General features: G+C 37.2%; 1 protein-coding gene across 1 annotated transcript in view; it reads left to right on the top strand.

Moving 5' to 3' along the window:
• USP32 (ubiquitin specific peptidase 32) overlaps positions 1–23,230 on the top strand; it is a 78,542-nt gene that overhangs the window by 41,321 nt on the left and 13,991 nt on the right. Inside the window, exons 6-18 of the mRNA XM_086475413.1 lie at positions 3,731–3,862; positions 5,331–5,438; positions 6,221–6,336; positions 6,727–6,789; positions 8,658–8,741; positions 10,863–10,924; positions 11,029–11,131; positions 12,927–13,119; positions 14,344–14,519; positions 15,275–15,415; positions 18,619–18,736; positions 21,061–21,215; positions 21,952–22,033. Of these exons, the coding sequence (XP_086331539.1) occupies positions 3,731–3,862; positions 5,331–5,438; positions 6,221–6,336; positions 6,727–6,789; positions 8,658–8,741; positions 10,863–10,924; positions 11,029–11,131; positions 12,927–13,119; positions 14,344–14,519; positions 15,275–15,415; positions 18,619–18,736; positions 21,061–21,215; positions 21,952–22,033 (1,533 nt within the window). The remainder of the gene's footprint in view (positions 1–3,730; positions 3,863–5,330; positions 5,439–6,220; positions 6,337–6,726; positions 6,790–8,657; positions 8,742–10,862; positions 10,925–11,028; positions 11,132–12,926; positions 13,120–14,343; positions 14,520–15,274; positions 15,416–18,618; positions 18,737–21,060; positions 21,216–21,951; positions 22,034–23,230) is intronic.

Genomic DNA, 23,230 nt, shown 5'->3' with positions numbered 1-23,230 from the left:
TTTGAAAAAGGTAAAATTCTTTAGCTGTGTAAAACCCCTTCAGAATATGACCTTCTTAAATACACATTAGTATGTTTGAATAATAAGAGCAGTCTGCTTTTCTTATGCTTCATTTAAACTTCAGTAACAAATACGATTATATGTACATATCATAAATTGCAAGAGATTTCTCTTAGTTTACCGTCATGGAGAAATAGATGGTGCACTACATGTCCTGAGACTGATTGACAAGATTATGTGCAAAAAAATCACTCTGGAGAAATCAAATTATGTAACGGCTGGCCTTTAACTGCAGAGTTAAACTTTCACGTGTGCTGTAATCCAATAAATCTTTCTGTATTTTATGTAAGTGAGACTATTGCAGTGGGCTACAATGCATTGTTACTATGAATGAAAAATATTCTTTGGTCACGTTTTTACTTGTATTCAACCTATGTTGTGTGAGTCTAATCAGTACACAGAATGTTTTTTGCTACTTTATCAGTTTTACTTTCTAAAACGTTTGGCTCTTCTGTGGAAAGTCAATACCTTGGCTGTAATACCAGTGTAGTACTTACACTAACACCTGCCAGCTATTCTTTTGAAGATGATTATTTGAAAATTCTTTGTCTTTTAAATGACCATGTAATTTCAACCACTGCATGACAGAAATGCAGATAAGATGCTTTCTGATAACCTTTCTTTTCTGAGATTTAAATAATAAAACAATAAAGTTAGCACTGTAGAAGCTGTCTGTGAAGTACGATTTAAAAAATGGACTACAGTGAGCTTCTACTATAGATATTTGAGAAGGGTTCTCTGGCAAAATAAAACAATCTTTCCATTCTTAATTACTAAAGATAAATAATGCACCTGCCAGTGAAAGCAGGTTTCTGCAGATTAACTCTTCAGTAAAGACAATGTGAGCTTCTTTACATTTTTTGACTGTTCTTAGTGTTGCATCATTTCAAGAATGAAGTGCAACTAGCACATTTGTTATTCTTCCTGGTCACAAAGGCAGATTAAAAGGGAACAAAGTGATTTACGTGCTCATGCTCAAGAGAGTTTGCATAATGCTTTTGTATTCACTAATGAGAGCAATAATGTGTATGTGCAGCTCTTCTAAATGACAGTACAAACTTGCCCTTTATGTGCAGTTGTTTAGGTAGTGTAGTAGTACTGTGATTCTCTTCATGTACTTAAGGTTCTGTCTCATAAAGTTGCTTCTGCCTTTCATTTGTTATTTTACTCAGTTTATTCTGTTCTTGAAACTCTGTGAATGTACTTTCTTGTGTTTCCTGCAGAATACTGGTACTCTAGTCCTAATGCCATGTCTTGCGAGCTCTTATCAGTGCTGTAGCACACAGATACCTGTAGAGGCAACAAGATTGGGGGAAAGTGTATTTTATTTGGTAGATTTTCTCTCACCTGTTGTTACGCTGACTGTTATGGGGCAGGTATGTCCTTAAATCATCAAGACATCCCTGTATGCCTTGGAACATACCAGGTGCAGTTCTACATCACTTGACTGTTCTGCTTAGGATCATGAAGCTGCTTTCATCCATGGCAGCCCTAAGCACCTATGATATTTCTGTATGCTGATCTTCAAAGAAATAATGACTCTTTTTCTCTCAATTTCTAGTAGAATAACGTTCCTTTATATATTTCGATTACTGCTTCCTTATGTATTGGAGACGGACATTTTAGTAGGGCCTGTAGTGATAGGATGACCAGTAATGGTTTTAAACTAAGAGAGGGGAGATTCAGATTAGATGTAAAAGAAACTTTTAATCATGAGCATGATGAAACACTGGCACAGGCTGCCCAGATTGGTGGTAGAAGCCCCATCCCTGGAAGCATTCAAGGTTGGACAGGGCTCTGAGCAACCTGATGTGTGTTGCAGGGGGGTTGGACTAGATGATCTTTAAAGGTCCCTTCCAACCCAGCTGATTCTACGATTACATCACAATCAAGAGCCAGGAGATGTAAGCCAGGTAAGGGAATTGATCCATCTAGGAAGGGGGGCGGGTAGGAGAAAGGAAATCAGTTTAGTCTTTCTTCTGGATCAGTTCTCGTACCTCACTTACCATGTAAATGCACAATAGCCGATCATGATGCAAGTGAGGATGCTGCAGCACGTGCCTGGGGTTAAGGGGGAAGGTAAACTTTCTGTGTTCAGCCTGGAGTTATGTCAGCTTGATGTGACCCCGGAGCTGCAGCTTTGGTGTGGGTGTTCTGCGTGCTAGTACATGGTCTGTCTGGTGATTGGGCTGAATGTACAGAGGAAAAGGAGGACATGTTTGCACTGATGTTACTTTTCTGGTTAGACTATCTAAAAATACTTTACAGAAAGGTGCAACCCCCTTCTGCTCCTCCAACTCTGCTTCATGTTAAAATTTGCTTTAACGTGCTTTTGTTAAAATTTGTCCAGACTTTCTGACGAGGGTAAAGTATTGTGTAGTTTTTGATGCATTATGTGATGTTCCGGCTGGGTAGTTACAACTAGTTCATGCTTACTGTAGGTTCCCTAAGTTACGGTTCTGATTGAATTACTACTCCTAACAACAGAAATAGGTAAAGAAATCAAGAAAATTTCTATTTGACATATAACTTTTTTGGGTCTCTTCTGTTCTTAAGCCTTACAGGATTATTATTGTTTCTGTAGACTAAACCAGGCCAAATAGCTCAAGTTAAACCTATTAGAAAGCTGGCGTGGATTTAAAGACTCAGAACCATCTGGGAATGGGATCACACGTAGTGGTTCTTAATATAGACAGCTTTGTCATTACCTATCTATTTGAGAACCAATTAATTTGCACTGACCTAAAGCAGTCTTGTGACACACTTGCATATGTAAAAAGGTTAAAAGTATTGTTGAGGAGAAACTTACTGGTTTTATATATATACTTAATTTCAAGGATAAAACATAAGATGACAAGCACTTGTATGTAATGTTTTGAAAGAAAACACATGTTCTTCCTCTGGCTATTTTTATTCGCCTTTGCCCAGCACCTTGTTTTGCTCATTGGCTTTGGAGTTTTGTTTTTTTCCCGTTCTTTCAATTAGCTCATAAGTTCCTCCATATAAAATGCCTTCTAGGTTTGTATAATCACTTCCCAGTGTTGACCGAGTTTCTAAGTGCATGGTATAAATAATAAAGTGAAACAAACTATTTTATATTTGGAAAAAAAAATAATGCTGAGATACAACATTTAAATGTCACATTAAAATTTAGCCTTATTACTGTATAAGAAGCCTAAAAATTTTAAATAGGAATTTTTCAAGAGCAGCCAAGTACTAAATTTTTTTTTCCCTAAAAGTTCTGGGAATTTTTTTTAAATGCTACTTCACATCCTTTTAGAGGATTTAAATACTGAATACCTTGGGAATATAAGATATTGCATATATAATCTACCTGTTCAATTCACCAAGAAGAAATATGTGAAAATGAAGAGACTGCTGGAGCCTTTAGCAGTGGAAAAGTTCATTTCTGTATTTGTAAACACATGTGATCATGTGTTGTTTGTGTTGAACTCCTAGATGGTGAATAGGCAAGATGATTCTGTAGATGAAGAAGGTAAAATTGGAACTTTATTTCTTAAATATTTTTGATTTTTATATGCAGGAGTCAGAAATAAAAAAAAATAACTATTTCTCTTTGGACAAAATAATGCTACTTTTTATTTGGTGCTGAATTCTAATATTGTCTAGATATTACCAAAAATTTATTTTATTTTTGTTGATTATACAGTGGAAGAATCCGACATCATTGATCTCGAAAAACGATACTGGCTGCTGAAAGCTCAGTCAAGAACTGGACGGTTTGATTTAGAAACATTTGCCCCCTTAGTTTCCCCTCCTATTCATCCATCTCTGAGTGAAGGTATGGGACATCAATGAAACATGCGAGGGTGTGATGTTGCTGTGGTGTTCAGTACCTGATGGGTCTACTGACATACGGATTTTATGACTTTAAAAGTGGGCCTATTTTAAAACGTATATTAAACTTCTATTGCAGAGATTCGTTCCACTGAGTTCTGAATGTTTGAAAATGATAAAAGATGCCTGAAATCTCTGTTTGTTGAGAAATCTGGGATGATGAAAGAAGTGATGCTTCTGTGTTACATTCTTATTAATTGTCAGGAAACATGTCAAACTTTATGTATCATTTGCCCTGTAGCTGCTTAAAACTTTTCATTGGGTTCCTTAAGGTTCTGTGATGACAAAATATACTGCTGACCCTGAATGAGATATAGACCATTTTTAAACTGGCAGATGTGAGCTTCATCTATTATATGATGATTCACCATGCAAGTCAGAAGTTGTATCATGCAGTCAATGAAACAGTCTTCCCTAGTAATGTGAGTTAAGGAAGATTTTGTTCAGAAGACTTGGTCAGGAGATCGGTATGTTGCAATGCAGACATTAATAACCAAGCTAGTCTTTCAAGTTGAAGCCACTCTGGTAGCAATTGTTTAATTGCCATTTACTGTGCAACATAAGGACATTAAGTGACATTCTACTTAAATGCTAGTTTTTGTCTGCAGTCCTAGAGAGGCTATTTTTTATCACCAAACGGTCAGCTTTACTGACAAGTGGCAGCAGTAAGTAGAAAATAGGAAATTTGTCTGCAGTGGATGCAAACTATTAAAAGACCAGAACTTAGGTGCAATTCAATAGGGATATATCCCCGAAGTGGCAGTGTGTTTTATCTACTTAGTGATATAAATTTACACAGCTGCTATGGGGAAACTTGAGTGGTTTCTGGTCATTCTGTATGTCTTCTGTGGATAGTGCAACTGAGTCATTGTCACTACAACAAAAATTTTGTGGGATAAGTAAAAGTTACATATGCTGAGTGAATAGAACAAATCCTTTGAAGGCCAATAACTAAAACTCCTAAGTCACTTAGGGCCAAATTTGCAATTGTGTTCAGTGATTTTCATAGGAGTTTCTCTCAGGCACTTTGGAAAAGCCAGAGCATTTGGCATCTGAGTACCTTTACTGTTTTGGTCATTTAGCTTTTGTGGAAATGCTTGTGCTGACTGTACTGGTTTAGATGTATGCTCTATAAATCAGTCCTTACAAGGAAGGCATGAGAATAAGGTTACTGTTCAGAATTCTTGATTCCCTTCCCACCCCAGCTTTGTCTAGCAATACATGAGTGATCTAATTCACCTTTAAAATGGTCTTAGTGCTCAATTATCTTCATTACACTTAGTAAGAATTAGTTACAAGTGTTTGTACTACTCCTTGCAAATGTTAACCTTAACCCGTCATGTGAATGCGAGGTATGATTGTCAGCTGTTTTGGCCAGATGCTGTAACAGGAGATGCTTTTGTGGTTTGCAGGTTTGTTTAATGCTTTTGATGAAAACCGAGACAATCACATAGACTTTAAAGAAATTTCCTGTGGGCTCTCAGCATGTTGCAGGGGACCCTTGGCAGAAAGACAGAAGTGTAAGTATGGAAAATCTTAACTATTAATTTTAGAGAAGTTTTTCAGTTTCAGCAATGAAGTTTATTTGTTTCCACCATTTTCGAAATTTTTTTTCCACTGAGCAAGTGTGCATTTGTGAAAGGGGACAGGCTTTAAAAGTTAAAAAATTAAAGGAATTTAAAAGATCAAGACTTCCTTTTATAAAGGATGATTAAACCTAATTCTGTATATTTTATAACTTATCCATAGTGTCGTATAAATTTTCAACCTGTTTGGGGAGAAAAGTGTATTTCGGAAATCATTGCGGTGTCCGCATTATGATGCAGGAGGTGTATCTCGATATAGAAAGTGCAAACACTTAGCTATTTGTTATATATAATATAAAAAGAATGTCCTATTTGATTGTGTTATGGCAAATAGCATGTTCTGGCTGCTTTACTGTCCGGTTTTCAGCTGGCTCCCTGCAATGTTCTTGTGTGTTGAAATACCTTTGTTCCATACTTTCCCAAAGCTATATTGCTGCAACTTAAAAGCTATCATTCACTGGAAATTTCTGGGTGCACATATGTTCCCTGCTATGTCACATCAGAAAACACAGCACAGAATTGCAGGAATCTAGATTTCAGTTTATTAAACACAGCTGCTCCACTTCCTCGCTGCTACACATGCATCCTGCCTCATCAAAACTGTCAGCACTAAATCGTGTTCTTGTGCCTCTGCAGACGTACATTCTGCAGGAAAAAAAAAAAAAAAAAGGTGTTGCTTAGTTCTAGCATAGAAAAATAATTTCCTTTTTTCTCAGTTTGCTTCAAGGTTTTTGACATTGACCGGGATGGTGTGTTGTCTCGCACCGAACTTAAAGAAATGGTGGTTGCTCTTTTAGAGGTCTGGAAAGATAACCGTACTGATAAAATACCGGTAAGTTTTATCTGTTTTCTTCTTCATTTGATTCTGTTTCTTAAAGTCATCCTTCAAAAGTAGGCATGTGAATGTTGCTTGAACGTGGTTTCAGTGAAGTACAGGCTTCCTTGAACTACCTTAGCTGAGGACTGCTGATGACTGGGTGTAACTTGCCTGCGTAACTGTGACCTGCCATGAACCAAAGCAGCATGATTTGAGTGTAACGTGTGCTGTTTCCTATGAAGAAGCCTTAGGTACAGAGGTACAACTGTCTGGAAGCACTTGGTTGTGAATTACATAGAGGTGTCACCAGCATTTCTTCCAGTTATGTTTTTATTCTGAACACATGCAGCTCCAGAGTGTGCTGTGTGAATTTAACTCTGTTTTCTAATCCTTTTGTTTGTTAAGGAGTTGGACATGGATTTATCTGAAATTGTTGAAGATATTTTGAAAATGCATGATACCACAAAGGTAGGAATTTTGCTGTTCTTTCCTTGTCATTTTTATACCCTAGTATCTTCAATTTATTTTTAACAAAATAAAATCTTGTGCTTTCTTTAAAGTAGAGATGTGTCAATACAAGAATCTCTTTCAAGAAATGTCAGGTTTCCATTAAAATTTTCCAATTAAAATTGTTCTGTGACAGAAAGAACATGTTTGAGTTTTATAAGCTATTTTTGTGTATGAAACTAAATGAAAAATACATAACCAGATGAGATTGATTTGAAGCTTATACTGTTTGTAAGGCTTTGCTATGCATAATTAATACCAGTTTTAAATCTGATGCTTGACTTTTGTTCTGGAGAAACTGTTCTTTTGTTTCATGTTAAAAATAATCTTATGAAAAATGGGGTGATGCATTAGTATATCTTTATGTTTTATGCTGTGTAAAGGCACGTTGTCCTCCTATGCTGGAACAGGACTGTATTGAGTAGCAACTTATGCATTATCATTGTCAAACCACTTTGTTTGCAGTAATATTATATACAACCAGTGAACTACATACAACAATATTGTTTCAGAGCAGTATCTGTGAAGCTGTGGAGGCATCTGTCATGACAGTCATGACACATGGCAAAAAGTCCGAGTAGTTTATATTGTGCTTTATAGTTAGCTGTGTGTAAATCTTTATGGTCTTGCTTTTTTGAGAGAGTCGCTATCATCTGCAAACAATGCAGGGGAAGATCTTTCCATTATTTCATCCTTTGCTTCACTAATTAGGAAGAGTGTCTGGAAACTAAAAATAATCTAAAAAACCCTAGAAATGTCTAGAAATGCTTAATTACTTGTTTGAATAGTTGTCTTGCCTGCTTGTATTCCAACAAAATGGTAGCTGAATATTTTATTATAATTCTTTTATTACCAAAGCAGTAGAAAATACAGCTTCAGTGAGCTCTTTTCTGTCCTTGGAGGTTTTTATCATTTGCCTTTTTTAAAAAAGGTGGCTTATAAGCAAGGGTATAGCAGTCTCGTTTCCGCAAAGAGCTAAAGAAGACGACTAAGTCTTTGGAATGTCTTTCATAGTTGCATTGTGAATGCAGTGGCCGATTGGAAAGAGCCGATGGTGCAGTAATTACATAGATTACTTAACCTCTTTTCATGTGTTAGCTTTGACGTTTATGAACTCTGGTGAAAATAGTCTGTAAAAAGAGGCAGAGTAGCTGCCACTGCTGTGAAAATGGTGAATTATATTACAATATTGAAAATTCAGACTGATCCTGTCACTGCATTCTTGAAAATAAGAAGGTCCTCTGATGTTGGTCAGTGTTATGCTACTGTAACTTTGCAAGTGGTTAAGAATTAATAGGACTTGTGTTGTAAGGAAAGATCATAAGGACTTGATGATCCAAAATCGTTTTTCCCAACCCACAGAGGCAGATGGTGGGTTTGTGAATGGATGCAAGTATCTGTATGTGCAGAGCTTATTCGGATGATCAGAGTCTTAGATCGTCTTAGTCTTGTTTTGTTTCCTACAAGTTGATCGCCCTGAGCAGTCACATGCTGCTTCTGCTGGTTTCATGATTTGAGACTGCTGCGGTTGGGCACGAACACTAAATCTGAATGATGGAGAGCAGGAGCGAAGGTTACATGCTGTCTGTAGTTCATCTGCTCTGCTCTCAAAGCTTTTTGGTTCTCTAGGTTGCATACATTGTGCTAAAACTGGATTTTTTCTTCTTTCATTGGATCAAATTTTATTATCAGAGTGGTAGATGCTAATTTTTATCAAATCAGTGGCTTTGTCATGCCTTGTATGACAGATTTAATGAGCATTTTCATAGAAATAGGTTAGTAGTTTGATGGCTTTTCCTTCCCTTTTCCTTCTCTTCCCTTTAACTAAGCTTGGACACCTCACTCTGGAGGACTACCAGATATGGAGTGTGAAGAGTGCACTTGCCAATGAATTTTTAAATCTGCTCTTTCAGGTAGGTTTAGAGGAAATTTAAACTTGAAAATTATGGTAATTAAGTCACGAGCTTTTTGCTTGGCCACAAAGTGCAGCATCAGCATTTGTGCCGACCTGTTTACAGTTTTGTCTGTTGCGGTAAGTTACGTGGTTTTGCGATTGTGCGTTACCTTGACAGAGTGATTCTCTGGTTGGTTGTTACTCTTTTCGGTGTATGGAGATGCCTAAAGCCTCAATTGTGAAAGGAACCTGTAAAGTCAAGTGACAGTCTCAGTTCTTCCAGGGAGGGCCAGGGAGAACCAGTGGGCTCCGTTCTCATCTTAGCAATGAAGCTTAATCAGTTATAGGGTCAGACTGTAGCAGAAAAATACTTCATGAGAGAGAAGCTGTGTGGGTTTGTTTTTTTTTTTTATTAACAATATTAGTAGCTGTGAGAGGCTGCCTGAATAGCATACTACTGATTCTCTGTTTGTGACCCTAGACTACTTTATAAACTTTATTTTGAACTGTACTTTTCCAGGAACTTCAGGGTGACTGAGTGAGAGGGTTCTGAGGGCAACAGCTACACCACAGCTGAAAAGAATAAAGTCCAAGTTCTGCAAATTCTTTTTATCTCGAATTGCAGCAAGTTTTGCTTACATTGCAACCTTCTCAAGAAGGGCTGTCTTTATTTTTGGACTGTCTAGCATCAAATATGCTGCCACAACTTAATCTTGATGAATTAACAAATACCTAAGTATTATTGAGGTAGAATGAATGAACACTTAAGAAATGTACTTGCATCTCATGCTGCAGGCTCAACAGCACGCTCGCACAGGACAGACTCTGCAGTTGATTTGTCTGGGCATTTATTTGAACTGTCATGAGCTGTGTGTCTCATCTGCAGAGAGGAAAGCTAAGTAGTCTGAGTAGAGTGCCTCGGAAAGCTTGTCAACAAATCGGTTTGGTTGGTTAGTTTATATGAAGAATCTGATACTAGCACAGTGTTACATGAGTTTAAAAAGAAACATCAGAGCCAGCTGTGTTGTGTGCGCTGGAAAATCTGTTGCTTCCCACCAGCTAATGGCCTTTGTTTTATTCAGAATGTGAAATGGTCTTTCACACTGTAATATAAATTTCAATAAGATATCTCACCAGTCATTAGAAATTTCCAGCTGAGATGCAAATTGCTGGCCTCAGAAGAGACGTAAGGAAAAGGCTATAAATTGTGTTACGAGTAGCAACTAATTTGAAAACCGTCTTGGAGAGGAGACAGCTGAACCTCCTCCCTGCAAGGGGAAACAAAGACTCCTGCAGAGGCTGTTCCCGCCGCTCAGCAGCTCAGCACTCCCTGCTGCATGCCCTGTGGCTGAGGAGCTGCTGGGAGGAACCAGCCGGAGATGTCACCGCAGCCGAGGCCGGGATGGTTTTACTAGGAAGAGAGAAGTAAAATATTAGCCATCTGGGACTGCTGTCTTGTACTCAGAATAAAACCCCACCCCAGTCAGGCAGCCACCTTGGGGATGGCGCCTTTTTCTTCTGCATATGTTTCAAAAAGGAAAAAAAAAGAAAAGGAGGGGAAAAAAAAAAGGCATCAGACATTCAGAGAATGTTCTACAATTTTGAGAGCATTTTCGGTGGTAACTGATTGGTTGGACTGCTTTAAACTTCTCCCTCTGTCTCTTCATGTGCTTGTTCTCCTTTCATTCCCTTGTATAACCACTTCTCCCTATTTTTCCGATTGTTTTATTTTTTAGATTATCCTTTTGCAGCAGCTTACATTCTCCCAATTCCTCATTCTCTCTCTCCCATGACATAGACACATCTTAAATTTTTGTATATCTGATCCATGTCAGTTACTGTGATCTCTCACAGCGTGTGCTTCAGACCTGAAAATAATGAAAATTCATTTTCTGTTCACCTTAATTTGGCTTGGGGCATTTGACATTCTTGGTATCTTTGTCTTAACAGGGGGAACAGGTTGGGAATCTCATAGCTCAAAATACTTGTTTTTTTCAGTGATTTGTTCGATTTTAGGTAAGCTTGCTACGCAATTAGAATTTTCTGAAAAGTCCCATTAGAGTTGTCCTGTTCTTTCGTTTACCTCATGCTTGTCTCATTAGTGGTGTAGTTCTTAATAAGGATTACTTTCTCTTTCCAGGTGTGTCATATAGTTTTGGGGCTGCGACCTGCCACTCCAGAAGAGGAGGGACAGATTATTAGGTACGTGTTTTGCTCAGAATCTTAAATGGGTTTTAATATTTTTGAAAGGACTGTAATTTCCCTGTTTCAGCTAATACTTCATGTTGCTCATTCTTTATGTGCAGAGGCTGGTTAGAAAGAGAAAGCAGGTATGGCCTTCAGCCAGGGCACAACTGGTTTCTTATTGCAATGCCGTGGTGGCACCAGTGGAAAGAGTATGTCAAATACGTAAGTATAATAATTGTGTATACTGAATAAGCGAGTTCTTTGTATTTGTGAATGTGTTGATGAAAAATGAGTGTGGAGCAAATGACTGCTTAACCAATAATGCTTGAAATTAAGCATCTCCTGTCTCTCAGTGGAAAATAATTGTTTTGCTGAATCACTGTCACATGGTGAGCTTTGCACTATAATTTCATTAAACTGCCATCTCTTTCTGTACTTTGTTTCATCATTCCTGCATGTCAAAATAGTTTTTGAATAAAAACATACTCTCACAATACTACCACCCTTATTTGTTTGATAATAAAGCTACCTTTTTTGGGTTTGACTTTGCTTGGGCCACAGATACCCACAGTGCATTTTCTGGACAAATAAAGGAGGGAATTGGTATAGCTTGATTTGTTGGCAATGATGAAAAATAGTCCAGTACCTGATGGTGATCAAAGGAGTTCTACTAAAACTTTCTATTTACAGGGTGCTCTTAATACCTTCCAACTAAAATACTCCAGTTAAAGCATCGCTGTGAATTTTACGAAAGAAAGCATATTTAATAAAATTAAATTTAATAAAATTTAACTGAGGTGGAGACGAATATTCTTTGCAGGTTAGACCAGTGAAATAGTCTTTGTCAAGGATGTTTTATATAGTGATAAGTAAGCATGTAAGTATTTAAGTTGTTTTATAAATATGAATAACTAAAAATATTCAGAAACTGCAATGTGTGTATTAACTAACCATGTAATTGCAGTTATTCTTTGTGCACAATGAATTGGACAAATGATGGCTTAAGTGCCTGAAATAGTAGGTAATTTGATCCATGTCATAGTATGAGCACTCAGATGTGCACATGATTTCATGCCTAATCCTTTGCATAATAGCACAAGGCCATTAGTCACTCTGTCTACCTCTCAAGCAAAGGCAACACTCAGAATTTCTGTGAAACTCTATCAATGATTACTGTGATTCCAATGTATATTTTAGTCTTATTTTTATAGTTTTAGCTTTACTGCACAGTTTTGTTATTTGACAAGATACTATGAGTACTGATGTGATAGATAGGGGACAACATAAACCAAGAAACAGCCCTTTTTCTGGGGCTTGCTTCACTGGTGATGTTCATCGCACAGTTTTTCTCTTTTCCTCTCTAAGGCTCAGTTAATTCTATTTTTCTTCTGTTTTCTCATTTGTTGCCACTTTTTGTTGTAACTGGTGCTGTAAATTGGGTAGGATTTTTTTGTATGTCTTGTCTGTACTGGGCAGGCAAGTTACCCTTTTGGGGGGTTGGAAATATTTTTCTCCACCTTTATCTTGCCTAAGTCTGAGCCAGATTGCCTTTGCAATGCTGTTCCTCCAAAAGGAAACAAAGGAACTTTGTTTCAAAACAAAGTTAAGGAACACTAAAATGTTGCAGGCTTGAGGAAAGAATGTTTTTTTGTTCTTGTGCATGCTGTTCTCATTTAATCATATGAAATTCAACAAGGACAAATCTTCAAATATTTATAGTCTACATAATTATAGCTGTCTCAAATGGTCGTCTTTTTATGTATCTAGATAGAGAAAATAATTCTGGTATTTCACAGTTTTTGTATTGAGCAGAAGACTTTGATTGGTAAACAGTTTTGGCTGTTTTTTCATCAGTAGATGTAGAAAGTTGTTTGGTTTTGTGGTTTTTTTCTATAAAGTTTGTTGTGATCTGCAAAAGTGGTCACGTAGCTGTGAATTTTGGTGATTGGTTTGGCTGATGCTAAACATCTTTGCTATCGGCTTATAATTAACTTTTCTACTTGCCTACCACTTCTAGGATGCAAACCCTGTTGTGATAGAGCCTTCATCTGTCTTGAGTGGAGGTAAGAATTCACTCGTAGCTGCTGCAGCCAATACTTCAGAACAGGGAGAAGACAAAATGGGAGGTCTTAATTACTTCAGTGCAACAGAAGAAAAGTTTTCAGATAATATTTCTACTGCATCAGAAGCCTCAGAGACTACTAGCAGCAGTAAGCATAACATCTTATTTCCTTGGAGGTTTAATGTAGAACAGGTTTTAAGGAAACTACATACTGCATGGATTCCTCCAGGCGAAAAGATAACACAGTTTAGATTGCAGAAGTGGCCTACGTGTGGACGTCGGTGAATTACTAGGATTTTTTAGACTCTGGTGGATAAACAAGAAACAGCCTTGTTTAAACAGCAGTTCATCTTTTATGCTATGATTCGTTTCCAGAATGGTTTTCAAGATAGTTTTTGTCCTATCATTTATTTTCTGAGTGGATGTTTTTCCTCCTCATCACATGAAGTTGTTTCTAGCTCCTACCTAGTTGGTGTTGTACTGTGTCTAGTGATGGAGTGACCTCAGGTACTACAAAGAGGAAAGAAGCAGAAAAAGAGATTAGGAAAAGCATACTTAGAATGTTACAGGGCATGCGATCTAAATGAGTTTGTGCAGATTCTAGGAGCCGTCTTTGTGAAAGAAGAGATTTTAGTGATAATTTTCGGTCAGTTCTTGTGAGAATTTGCGATGTTGGGTTTTTTCTTGGAAGACAGCTGAATGTTGCATCTGGTATTTTAAAATCTGTGTCTTTAAAATTGTAACAAATTTAAAGTGGATAAATTACTGTGATCATTTTTGGGGTGGGGGTTGGGAGAGATAGAGGAAGGACAGGAAAGGAGAGAAGTTTTAGCTTAAAGGTTCTTTCTTTTTTCTTTCTTTTTTTAAACCTGAAATTTACATTTAGTGTTCAGCATAACCAAAGGATTCTATATTTATATTCTTAGATTCTGTAGGAATAAAAACGTTTGTTTTCAAGGAGAAAAAATAAAAATAAGGCATTATTGCATGTACATTCAGTTTTGTGTGTGAGATTTTCAGGAGTTTGATATTCAAACATCCAGATGACAAGCAAATGCTAAACACATTTGCTCATGCAAACCTAGTTAGGCTGTTTTCAAACCAGTATTTGTGTAAGCATCTGCTGTAATATTTGGATCTCATATATCCACCTCTTTACATTTCTGAGAGTAATAGTATATTTGTCACTCTGTAGTTCGGAAGAGTTGCGTGTTTTACTGAAGTATGAAGGACAGTAAACTCCTTCAACAATTTTTTTTTTTAAAAAAAAAAGGATACAAGCATTTAATTAATTCGTTTATGGTTTATGGAGTCATGAACTGAAATAGAGATTTTTTTAAAAATTTTTTTTTTCTCTTATATTCTGTTATAGATGCTCTTTACCCTGGCACACCAGGGACTGATGTATGTTTTGCTAGGCAGCATAATACTTCAGACAATAATAACCAGTGTTTCCTTGGAAGCAATGGGAATACTCTGCTACAGCTTAATCCTCAGAAACCAGGAGCTATTGATAACCAACCCCTAGTAACTCAAGAACCAGTGAAGGTAAATGCATCCGAGTCATGTGAATATAGGAAAAGTATCTTTTAACATGCTTTTTTAGCACAGCTTTTTATGTGGTGTTTTTTTCAGCTAGTGGCTTAATTCTAAATTAACACTGCTTTGTCATATAACAAAATTTGGGTTTCTTACTTTTATTTTAAGGGGAAAAAATATTCTGCTTCTGAGGCTACCATTGAGCGTTCTGTGAGAAGCAAAACATTCTAAGTGTTCTTAATCAAAACTTATGAATGTAAAAGCCATTTATGGAAACACAACTTTCAGTGTTAAATGTAAAATATTTTAATAATTAAACACTTAAGTCTTTTCAGTCTTAGTGTTTAGATGCTTTATTGCTGTTGCATAAAACCAGAAATTAGTTAACTAAACAGTAAAACAAAACTGACAGTTTTTCCAGTATTCATGCAAACAAAACTTAAAACGCAGACCAGCAGCATCAATGATGAGCATAGACTGGATTTCTGTATTCAGTATCTGAAGTTGCCGGAGTAGGTGACACAAGAGAGGAACGTATTACATTTTTTTGTACTGGACAGCCTTTTAGAGAAGTAGTAAACAGTGAAGCTTGAGTGTTAATTATTGTTACATGTAAATATCATCTTTCAGTGTGAAAAGCAGTTGCTAATTGCTACTTAGAAGTTTTTTAACAATTAAAGTTTTGTGTTCATGAACCAAGGTCATTGTAGCTGTATACTATTTTTTCCACTTGAGATTTGACAAAAATCCCTTTTTGTTTAAAGGCTGCATCATTAACAATGGAAGGTGGAAGATTAAAGCGATCTCCACAATTGGTTGAAGGAAAGGACTACATAATGGTACCAGAACCAGTTTGGAGAGCACTTTACCATTGGTATGGAGCAAATCTGTCCTTGCCTAGGCCGGTAAGTTGTGATTATAGGCGCTGTTTACTTGCCATGACCACTGAGATAATATAAACAACCCGATGTGTCTGAGCTTCTGCCAGTTGCACGAGGTAATCTTTTATGGTCATCTCCTACTTCATCCAAAATAGATAGTCTAAATGAAAAGTCTTGAAGAGAAAGCTGGGCAAAAGCAGTCTCAGAAATGGACATGGATAGAAAGTTGTGGATGTTTACCAGGAGGTTTGCAGCACAGTCCCCAGAAGACACTGCAACAGGGCAGAAGTGCTGCTCAACTGATCATGATTACTAAAGCAGACGAAAGTAAACTTGGGATCAGTTTAAAAGGCTTGGCATCAGAACCCTCATGTTCAAAAGCTAAGATAAATTCTCAACTGGTCTGCAAAACCAATAAGATTAAAACTGGGACACTTGCAGATTTGAAAATGCGTTTCTTTCTCTCGCAGTTTTATGAAGTGCGGGGAAGGTAACAATTGCTGTCTTTCAAGTTCAGTGTCGTGGAAAACACTGTGCAAGATTTGGTGATGATCTAAAAAGCAGATAGCAGTAGGTGATCCTAGTGAAGAAAACAGGCAAAGACTATTCTTTGTCAAAATGGTTGCTCAGAAGCACTTTGGAGTGTAGCTGCAGGAGTAGGTATTCCTAAATAGCATTTGTGTATGGACATACCAGCCCTTGAGCGCTGCACAGACTGGTGAAGTTGTTCAGCTGCTAGTCAAAAGTTTGACAATAAACATTTATCATAAGCAATTCCTCAAGAAGCAGATGCTCGAGTTGGCGTCTACAGTCTGAGGCTGCATCAGCACGATTCTGGTTAACCATGTTGAGTGCTAAAAGCAAAGACCACTCATCCAGTCAGGGCCTTGTTTTAATTCTTGTTGCAGGTATTATGTATTGATGCCATATGTTATTTTGAGCAGATCATATATTCAAAATAAGTAGTTCTTTTGTGCCATTCTCCTCCTAGTATAATGATAGTTGGATTTATTTTTTTCTAATGAGTAAAAATCTTACTGGCAAGACAAGGGATGATCATTCTCGTTCTTCAGCACAAAATCGGTAGCGCTCCTCCAAACTTATGGAATACTCGTTTGTCAGCAAATAATTCATGTATAGTGAATTTTCACATTTCTTAGATTTGACAGTAAGCAGAAAAGCCAGTGAATAAATTCCACAAATAAAATTGTGAAATAGTTTTACAAATAATCAATGTAATGTTCTCATTGTGTAATAAAAATTGTATTTACAAATTGGTACTACTGCATTTTTATATCAATAATTATTTAATTGCCTGTAGTCACCGAAAGCCTTGTAATAAATTTAATTTATTAGCAAGAACCTATCAAAGACAAGGTGGTATTTGTACTTGTTTGCATTAAAGTTTTGTTAAAAGTAAGAAAAAAACCTCTTGAAGAACTGCACAGACTGGTGAACTTGACTTTTTGTCACTTAACACTGTAATATCTTTAATTAAAAATTAATTTTGGGCACAGTGCAGAAGGTATTGCCGAATTGCAATGTGAAAGTGGTGTGTATTAAATGGAGTTGACTAAGTGGACTAAGAATTAGTCTGTGTCATCCCAATGAGATTTTTTTGGTTGCAATTACAACAGTAACATGCAACAGTATGTCTGAAAGAGGAGCAGTAATTATATAGCAATAGCCATTGTCAAATTGTGTAATTTACTCGCAATTTATTGAGCTATCTCTCTGTTTCTCTGTGTGTAATATAGCAAAACAGTTAACAGGTCGTAATCATTTGGAGTAATTGAATTATCAATATTGAATTTATAAAAAAGTAGCTGATGTTAGAATCAAGAAAAATTGAACTGGTCTGTTCACTTAGAAACGTTGGAAAGTTTCTTCAATTTCTGTTGAGTATATTTGTTGCATAGAGGAGTTGGTTATTCTATGTCAGGTAGTCTCTTATAGGAACTATCCCTAAAAGATGGAAGGGAGGGGATTTTTTTGGTTGGTAGCAATAGAGGTTAGGTGGTTGCTGTCACAAATGGGAGAGAATTAGCTGTATGATTTTTGATGATTTGATCTGTTAGCTGTAGTACTGGCAATTATTTTACAGTGTAAAATCACTGGCTTCTGTTACCTTGCTCCTACATGTTCTCTGTGGAAACAAACACCTTTTGTGATCCAGAAGAGGCCCCATCTCTTTATACACAAACTAGTGTGCTTGAGATTTTTGTGGTTGGGTCATTTGAAGAGACTTCTATTCAGAATGAGAGAATTTTAATTTGGGTATCCTGTCTGCAAAAAAATATAAATAATATATGTATAAACTATAACTTTTCGGTCCACAACTTAGTGTCAAAATATTCCTTAATTATCTGAACGCTGGACAACTTGAAGACCATTTGATTACTTGCAACCACGTATACAGGCACTTACAGTCCCAGTCTCCCACCCCACAGTAGGGACCATTACGTTGTTCCTTTCCAGAAAATGCCATCACTACTGTTTTTGTGGTAGCTGAAGTTCAGTGCCGCGGCACTTTAGTGCATTATATTGCTTCTCACAACTTAAACTGAGTGTTTTCTTCTGCATCACATGGTCACAAAAATAGTGAACATTCCTGCCATTTATGGTATGTCTATGTTTGGGTGGATCTAGATAGGAAGATCTTTGTAGAAATGGTGACTGAAAAGCTGCAAGTCACGCTCTGGGGTAATTTCAGCTTTTTCTGTCAACGTATCAAAATGCAACAAAAGTAAGTTTCAGTCTTTTCTTGCAATGTGGAGGTTTTAATTCAATCCTATAGTTCAGAAAGTTCAGAACAAATATCTTGTTCAGCATGTGTGAGCTTTTCAACGGCTGTGAAACCTTCATACTGAAGTATCCACTGAGTAGAATTAATGAGGTTCATTGTAGATTCACACTTATTTCAGAAATCATAAAAATGTTCTTCCTGTGGTGTTGCACAGGAAGCCATGCTCCGCTAAATAAGGTGTTTGCTTTTGATGATCTGCAACTAATAAGTTTCAAAAAGTGCTTAGAGATCAGTAAATTGTTATTCCTGTGGATATTTGCCTAAGACCCCATAAGATTGTTCAGAAGATTTCTGATCTGCTAATAAAACATGGTTTATTCTTTTTAACCATCTGCTTTAATGATCGCTTCCTGTTCCTACTGGGATTTCCTACACGCTTGGAACAGCAGTCTCTAAAATGTGTTTTAAACATCTTTACTAGGTGATCAAAAACAGCAAAACAAATGTGCCTGAACTGGAGCTATTTCCTCGCTACCTGCTCTTCCTGAGACAGCAGCCTGCCACTCGAACGCAGCAGTCCAACATCTGGGTGAATATGGGTATGATGAGCCTGAGAATGTTTCCTCAGCATTTACCTAGAGGTAACTTAAGAATGCAGCAAGAATACAAATGCGCAGTTTCTAAGAAAGCGAGACCCCCAGCTGTAGAAGCTTGCTGCCACTGTGCTTGTGCACCAGCTAATCAACTGTGAGGCACAATCGGCGTTTGGTAAAGGTTTAAGGCTTTCCTCCTGTCTTCTCGTGAGAGGAAGAGGCATGAGGAGCATTTTCAGTGAAGTCAGTTAAGTCGCATAGTTACTGCACGTAGATTGGCGAGTTGAAAGTGAGAAATGAGCACTGCCTAAACTAAACAGCTAAGAAGGGCAGATCTGATTAATCCTGTTGGTAATGAATTTTGTGGCCGTAGACTAGATGCATCTGTGCATTGAGGTGGGTGTGTGTATCTCATAGTACAGCGGTATAATAAATGAAATAATTGTTCAGCCGACTGGTTCGGAGTTACTTGGGCAGCTAGGCTTTAATGCCCCAAATTTTTTGATACTCTTTAGAAAGTGATTGAATTAATGGAATGCCAAGAGTATGATTTGATGCAGTTCAGAAAGACATTTCAGTAGAAAGTGTAAACATCCAGCTGAAATACCTGTGCCATAGTTGTGGTGGTGCTGCTCACCAAAGGATTGTACAAGTAAAGGGCTATAAGAATAATCTTTAGAATGCAGCTTCGCATTTCAGCTGAAAAGTGTTGCAAGAGTTTTCAGTTACCAGTTTGTATGCACAGTTGCACACTTGCCTTGCACAACAGGTTTGAAGAAATACCTGATGTTCACATGCACCTGCGTTTGGATACACACAGATATGTACGTGTGCATCCACAGTAACGTATGTCCAGAAACGGGCTCACCTGACTATGAAAATTAAATTATTTAGCCTTGCTAGTGTTAGCCTGTGTTTAAAAATCTCATGCAAATGCTCAATTTTTCACTGCTTTGACAGAATCTAGAACTTAACGTGTAGATAGCGGCTGCCTGCTTGATCAAGTTCCGCTACAGAAACTGCCTGCTACCCAAATTCATTTTTCCTACTTGACCTGATAAAATGGAAACTGCTTTGTTTGGACATTCTAAAATGCCCAAATTCAAATAAAGAGAATCTTCTGATGTGCCAAATTTGATCTTGATTTGGAGTTATTTTGCTCTGCACTAATGTATGTGTCCAATCAATGATTAATCTTTTTGAGTTTACAAATATGCTTTCTTGCTGTAATCTTACAACTAATCCTCTGACCCCTAATCTCAGAAAATGCTTTTTTGTTTTCTTTAAAAAAAATGAATACTTTGCTTGGTATACTGAAGCAAAACTGATGCTTTGCTCACTTATAGATGATTACAGTATAGTTTTACTCTCTTGTCTAATTGCATGTAATATTGCATCTTTTCATGTAGTACTATTTATTTTATTTTAATCTTTTGGCAGTGAAAGTAGAACTGCGTCACTTCTCTGACTATTGAAATAATGCAGTTGCCCAGTTGGGTTTGGCTGTATAATAATGCTTTTCATTAATGTGTTACAGACCTCTCTCTGTGAGGACTGGGGAGCTTCCTAAGTTTAAACTAAAGAAGCTCAAGAAATAAAGCATGTAAAGTTGGTCTCTTGTGCGAATGTTTTATTTAAAGATGAGCTCGTATTACAGAAAAAAAGCAACAATCTTGACTGATGGTATTAATTTGTGTTACAAACATGAGATCATTGAGAAATTCTGGTGAGAATCCTCGACATCTTCACAGAATATGTTTTGAGGAATTCAGTTGTTCAAAAATACTTTTATTGTCAAACTGCCGGGTTGATTTTGTCTTCGCAGATTAGCATTTATCTCCATAGAAAAGCTGAAGCAAGGTCATACTACCTCCAAAAATAGTCAAGACTAATTTTTTTAATCTTATTTTTTACTTACAGTGTTCTCAAAAAGAACGTTCTCATGAAATTTTGAAGTCCTTAATTTTGAAAATTACCATCGTCTCTGATACACTGTTTTTAAGAGAAAAAATTAATAGTCCAGTCTTTTAAAACTTCTTCTAAATTATTTATTTCCTACGGGAAACTTAGGGGAGCAGTTTTCTAGCAGGTTTTAGTAAGAAGGGAGGTAAATTTGTGATAGCAAGTTTGTTGTCCCAAAGGGTTAGTAACAACTAGCTTTCAATTTAACTCATTATTTTATCCATAAACAAAAGCAGTAGAAGTGTGTACTTCTTTTTCACAAAAAGTACTTATACTATAAGTAGTGTATAAGCTGTTATTGGTGTGATTTCAGTGGCCTATGGGTATATACATTATCTTTTGCCCTTTTCTTATGATTGTAAATCCAGGGAACGTCCCTTCACCGAATGCTCCTTTAAAAAGAGTGTTGGCTTACACCGGCTGCTTTAGTCGAATGCAGACAATTAAAGAGATACATGAATATCTCTCCCAGAGGCTACGTATAAAAGAAGAAGATATGCGCCTCTGGTTATACAATAGTGAGGTAATGTCGGGGGGTTTTGGTGTGTTTTTTAATCGGCTGTTGGGTATATGCCTTGTTCTTTTATTGAAACTATTAAATACGCACACAGAGGAAAAAAACCCAATAGTGGGCGTAAGTTTCCTTTGCAGTTTAACTGCCCAGGTTGGAAAACTCTTGCCACTTGCTTTCTAAAGTTTTTTGTGCACTCGAAGCAGTGAAATTTAGATTTTGGTGTTAACAACCCAGAGAATAGATCATTTGTTTTCCTGGTAGCCTGATAAACATGTAATTATCCTGTGATGTATTTTAAAATTGGCAATTGGTTGACCTATGAAAAGGCTTGATAAGAAGTTTCATAGAAGCTGTTTTAAATGGAAATAAAAATACATTCTTTTGTTGACACGCATGATGCTGTATGCTTCTGTTGGCACAGAAGGCAGCAGCCATCCAGGATCTTTTTCAAATGTTTGTGTGAACAAATCACAATGACCAAACAGAATGTATTCCTCCAAATTGTTCAGTGCATGTAATTCTCTCATTCTAAAGAAATACCACATGAAATTAAAGCATTGAACTAGGCGCTTCTGAACATCAGTGAACTCCTGTATTTAACTAACATAGGTACGAAACTGGTGCTCTCATTTTTGTGAAGAAATGTTTAATATTGTTTTAATTTCATTGCTTCAAGATTAAAATATCCTCAGAGAACTGTAAATCTAGAAGTGGTAACTATACGAAGTATTTTTTTCTTCTGCAGAACTATCTTACTTTGCTGGATGATGAAGATCACAGACTGGAGTATCTTAAAATCCAAGATGAGCAGCATTTAGTAATAGAAGGTATAAAAAGGGCCTATAATTGGTTTTCACACTAAAAATGGATAGTTTTATGTGAGTGTATGTATAGTTAATAAATTGTATGTAGTACCCATTTCTGTAATTGCCCAAAGTACACAAATATGTAGGCCTACTGCCCAAGTGTTTTGAGAAGGAAGAGTAAGTGTAAATAGATGTCTGTATATATGTTTGTATTGAAAGAAATGCAGGAAGAAATACCAAAGTTTCAAATAATCCAATGCCCCTACAGTAATAACTAAAATAGGAGAGATGTAACAAAAGCGGTGTGAGGCATCTGAGACTTTTTCATTATATGATTTTTCTTTCACTAGTTTTACAAGAGTTCAGGTTGTGATATTTGCATGAACACATTCTTACTCACAAAGCACAAGCTGAAGAAAACTGCATGTTTCGGCCCATGTCAGGTTAATTTCTAAGATTTTTGTGACAAACTGCTTTTGTTTTCACATCTGGAGAGAACCTCACACATTTGCACTTGACTGCTTGACTGACTGTTGCCATAGTGATAAGGCAACGTAAACAATCCCAGCCTTTCTTGTTTCCGATTGTGGCTGTTGTCTCATCCTCCTGCCATGCGTTACTATGCCAGGCAGTGCTGTCAGTCACAATACGTTAAGCCTTTGTCAAAGGGATCAGGGTGCATGGATCAGCTGAGTTTTCAACTAGTTTCACCTTTTTGGCTAATTTTTTTGGTTTGAGAAACAGAAGTGTACATGCTTGATCCACTCTGCTGCTCCATACTTAATCAATTTAAAACTGGCAGAGTGGCTGGTGCAGTTCATTCTGTCACTAAACAGAAGAAATGGGAATTTATATGTAGAGAGAGTGGAGAGGGGCTGCACCTAGCTGTGTCAGGTGAAACAGAGCCCTGAGGCTGTAGTTGAATAAACAAATGGGCAACGGTGTTGACAAATAAGTTGACACTGCCAGTGACAGCAGCAGTCTGCCCTTTCTCTGTGTGTTATGCCACCTGCCTTACCCCCGGACAACTACTTGATGCCTATCTGAGGACCTGGCTGTGAGAAGTGATCCAGGAGAAAATAACTCCCTCTTCAGCTAGCTCGGCTCCTTAAGCCAGTTCACTGTATGGCTTGTGTCATTGCAAGGCAGAGGTTTACAGGGGGATCCTGTGGGGAGGTGGTGGCAAAGTTGAGGAAAGCTTGCGGTTTTTTGTCCCAC

Source organism: Leptosomus discolor, chromosome 18, assembly GCF_034619465.1.
Source record: "Leptosomus discolor isolate bLepDis1 chromosome 18, bLepDis1.hap2, whole genome shotgun sequence".
Taxonomy (NCBI): Eukaryota; Metazoa; Chordata; class Aves; order Leptosomiformes; family Leptosomidae; genus Leptosomus; species Leptosomus discolor.
Note: the sequence above shows the minus strand (reverse complement) of the source record. Positions and strands in the feature narration are given on the sequence as shown.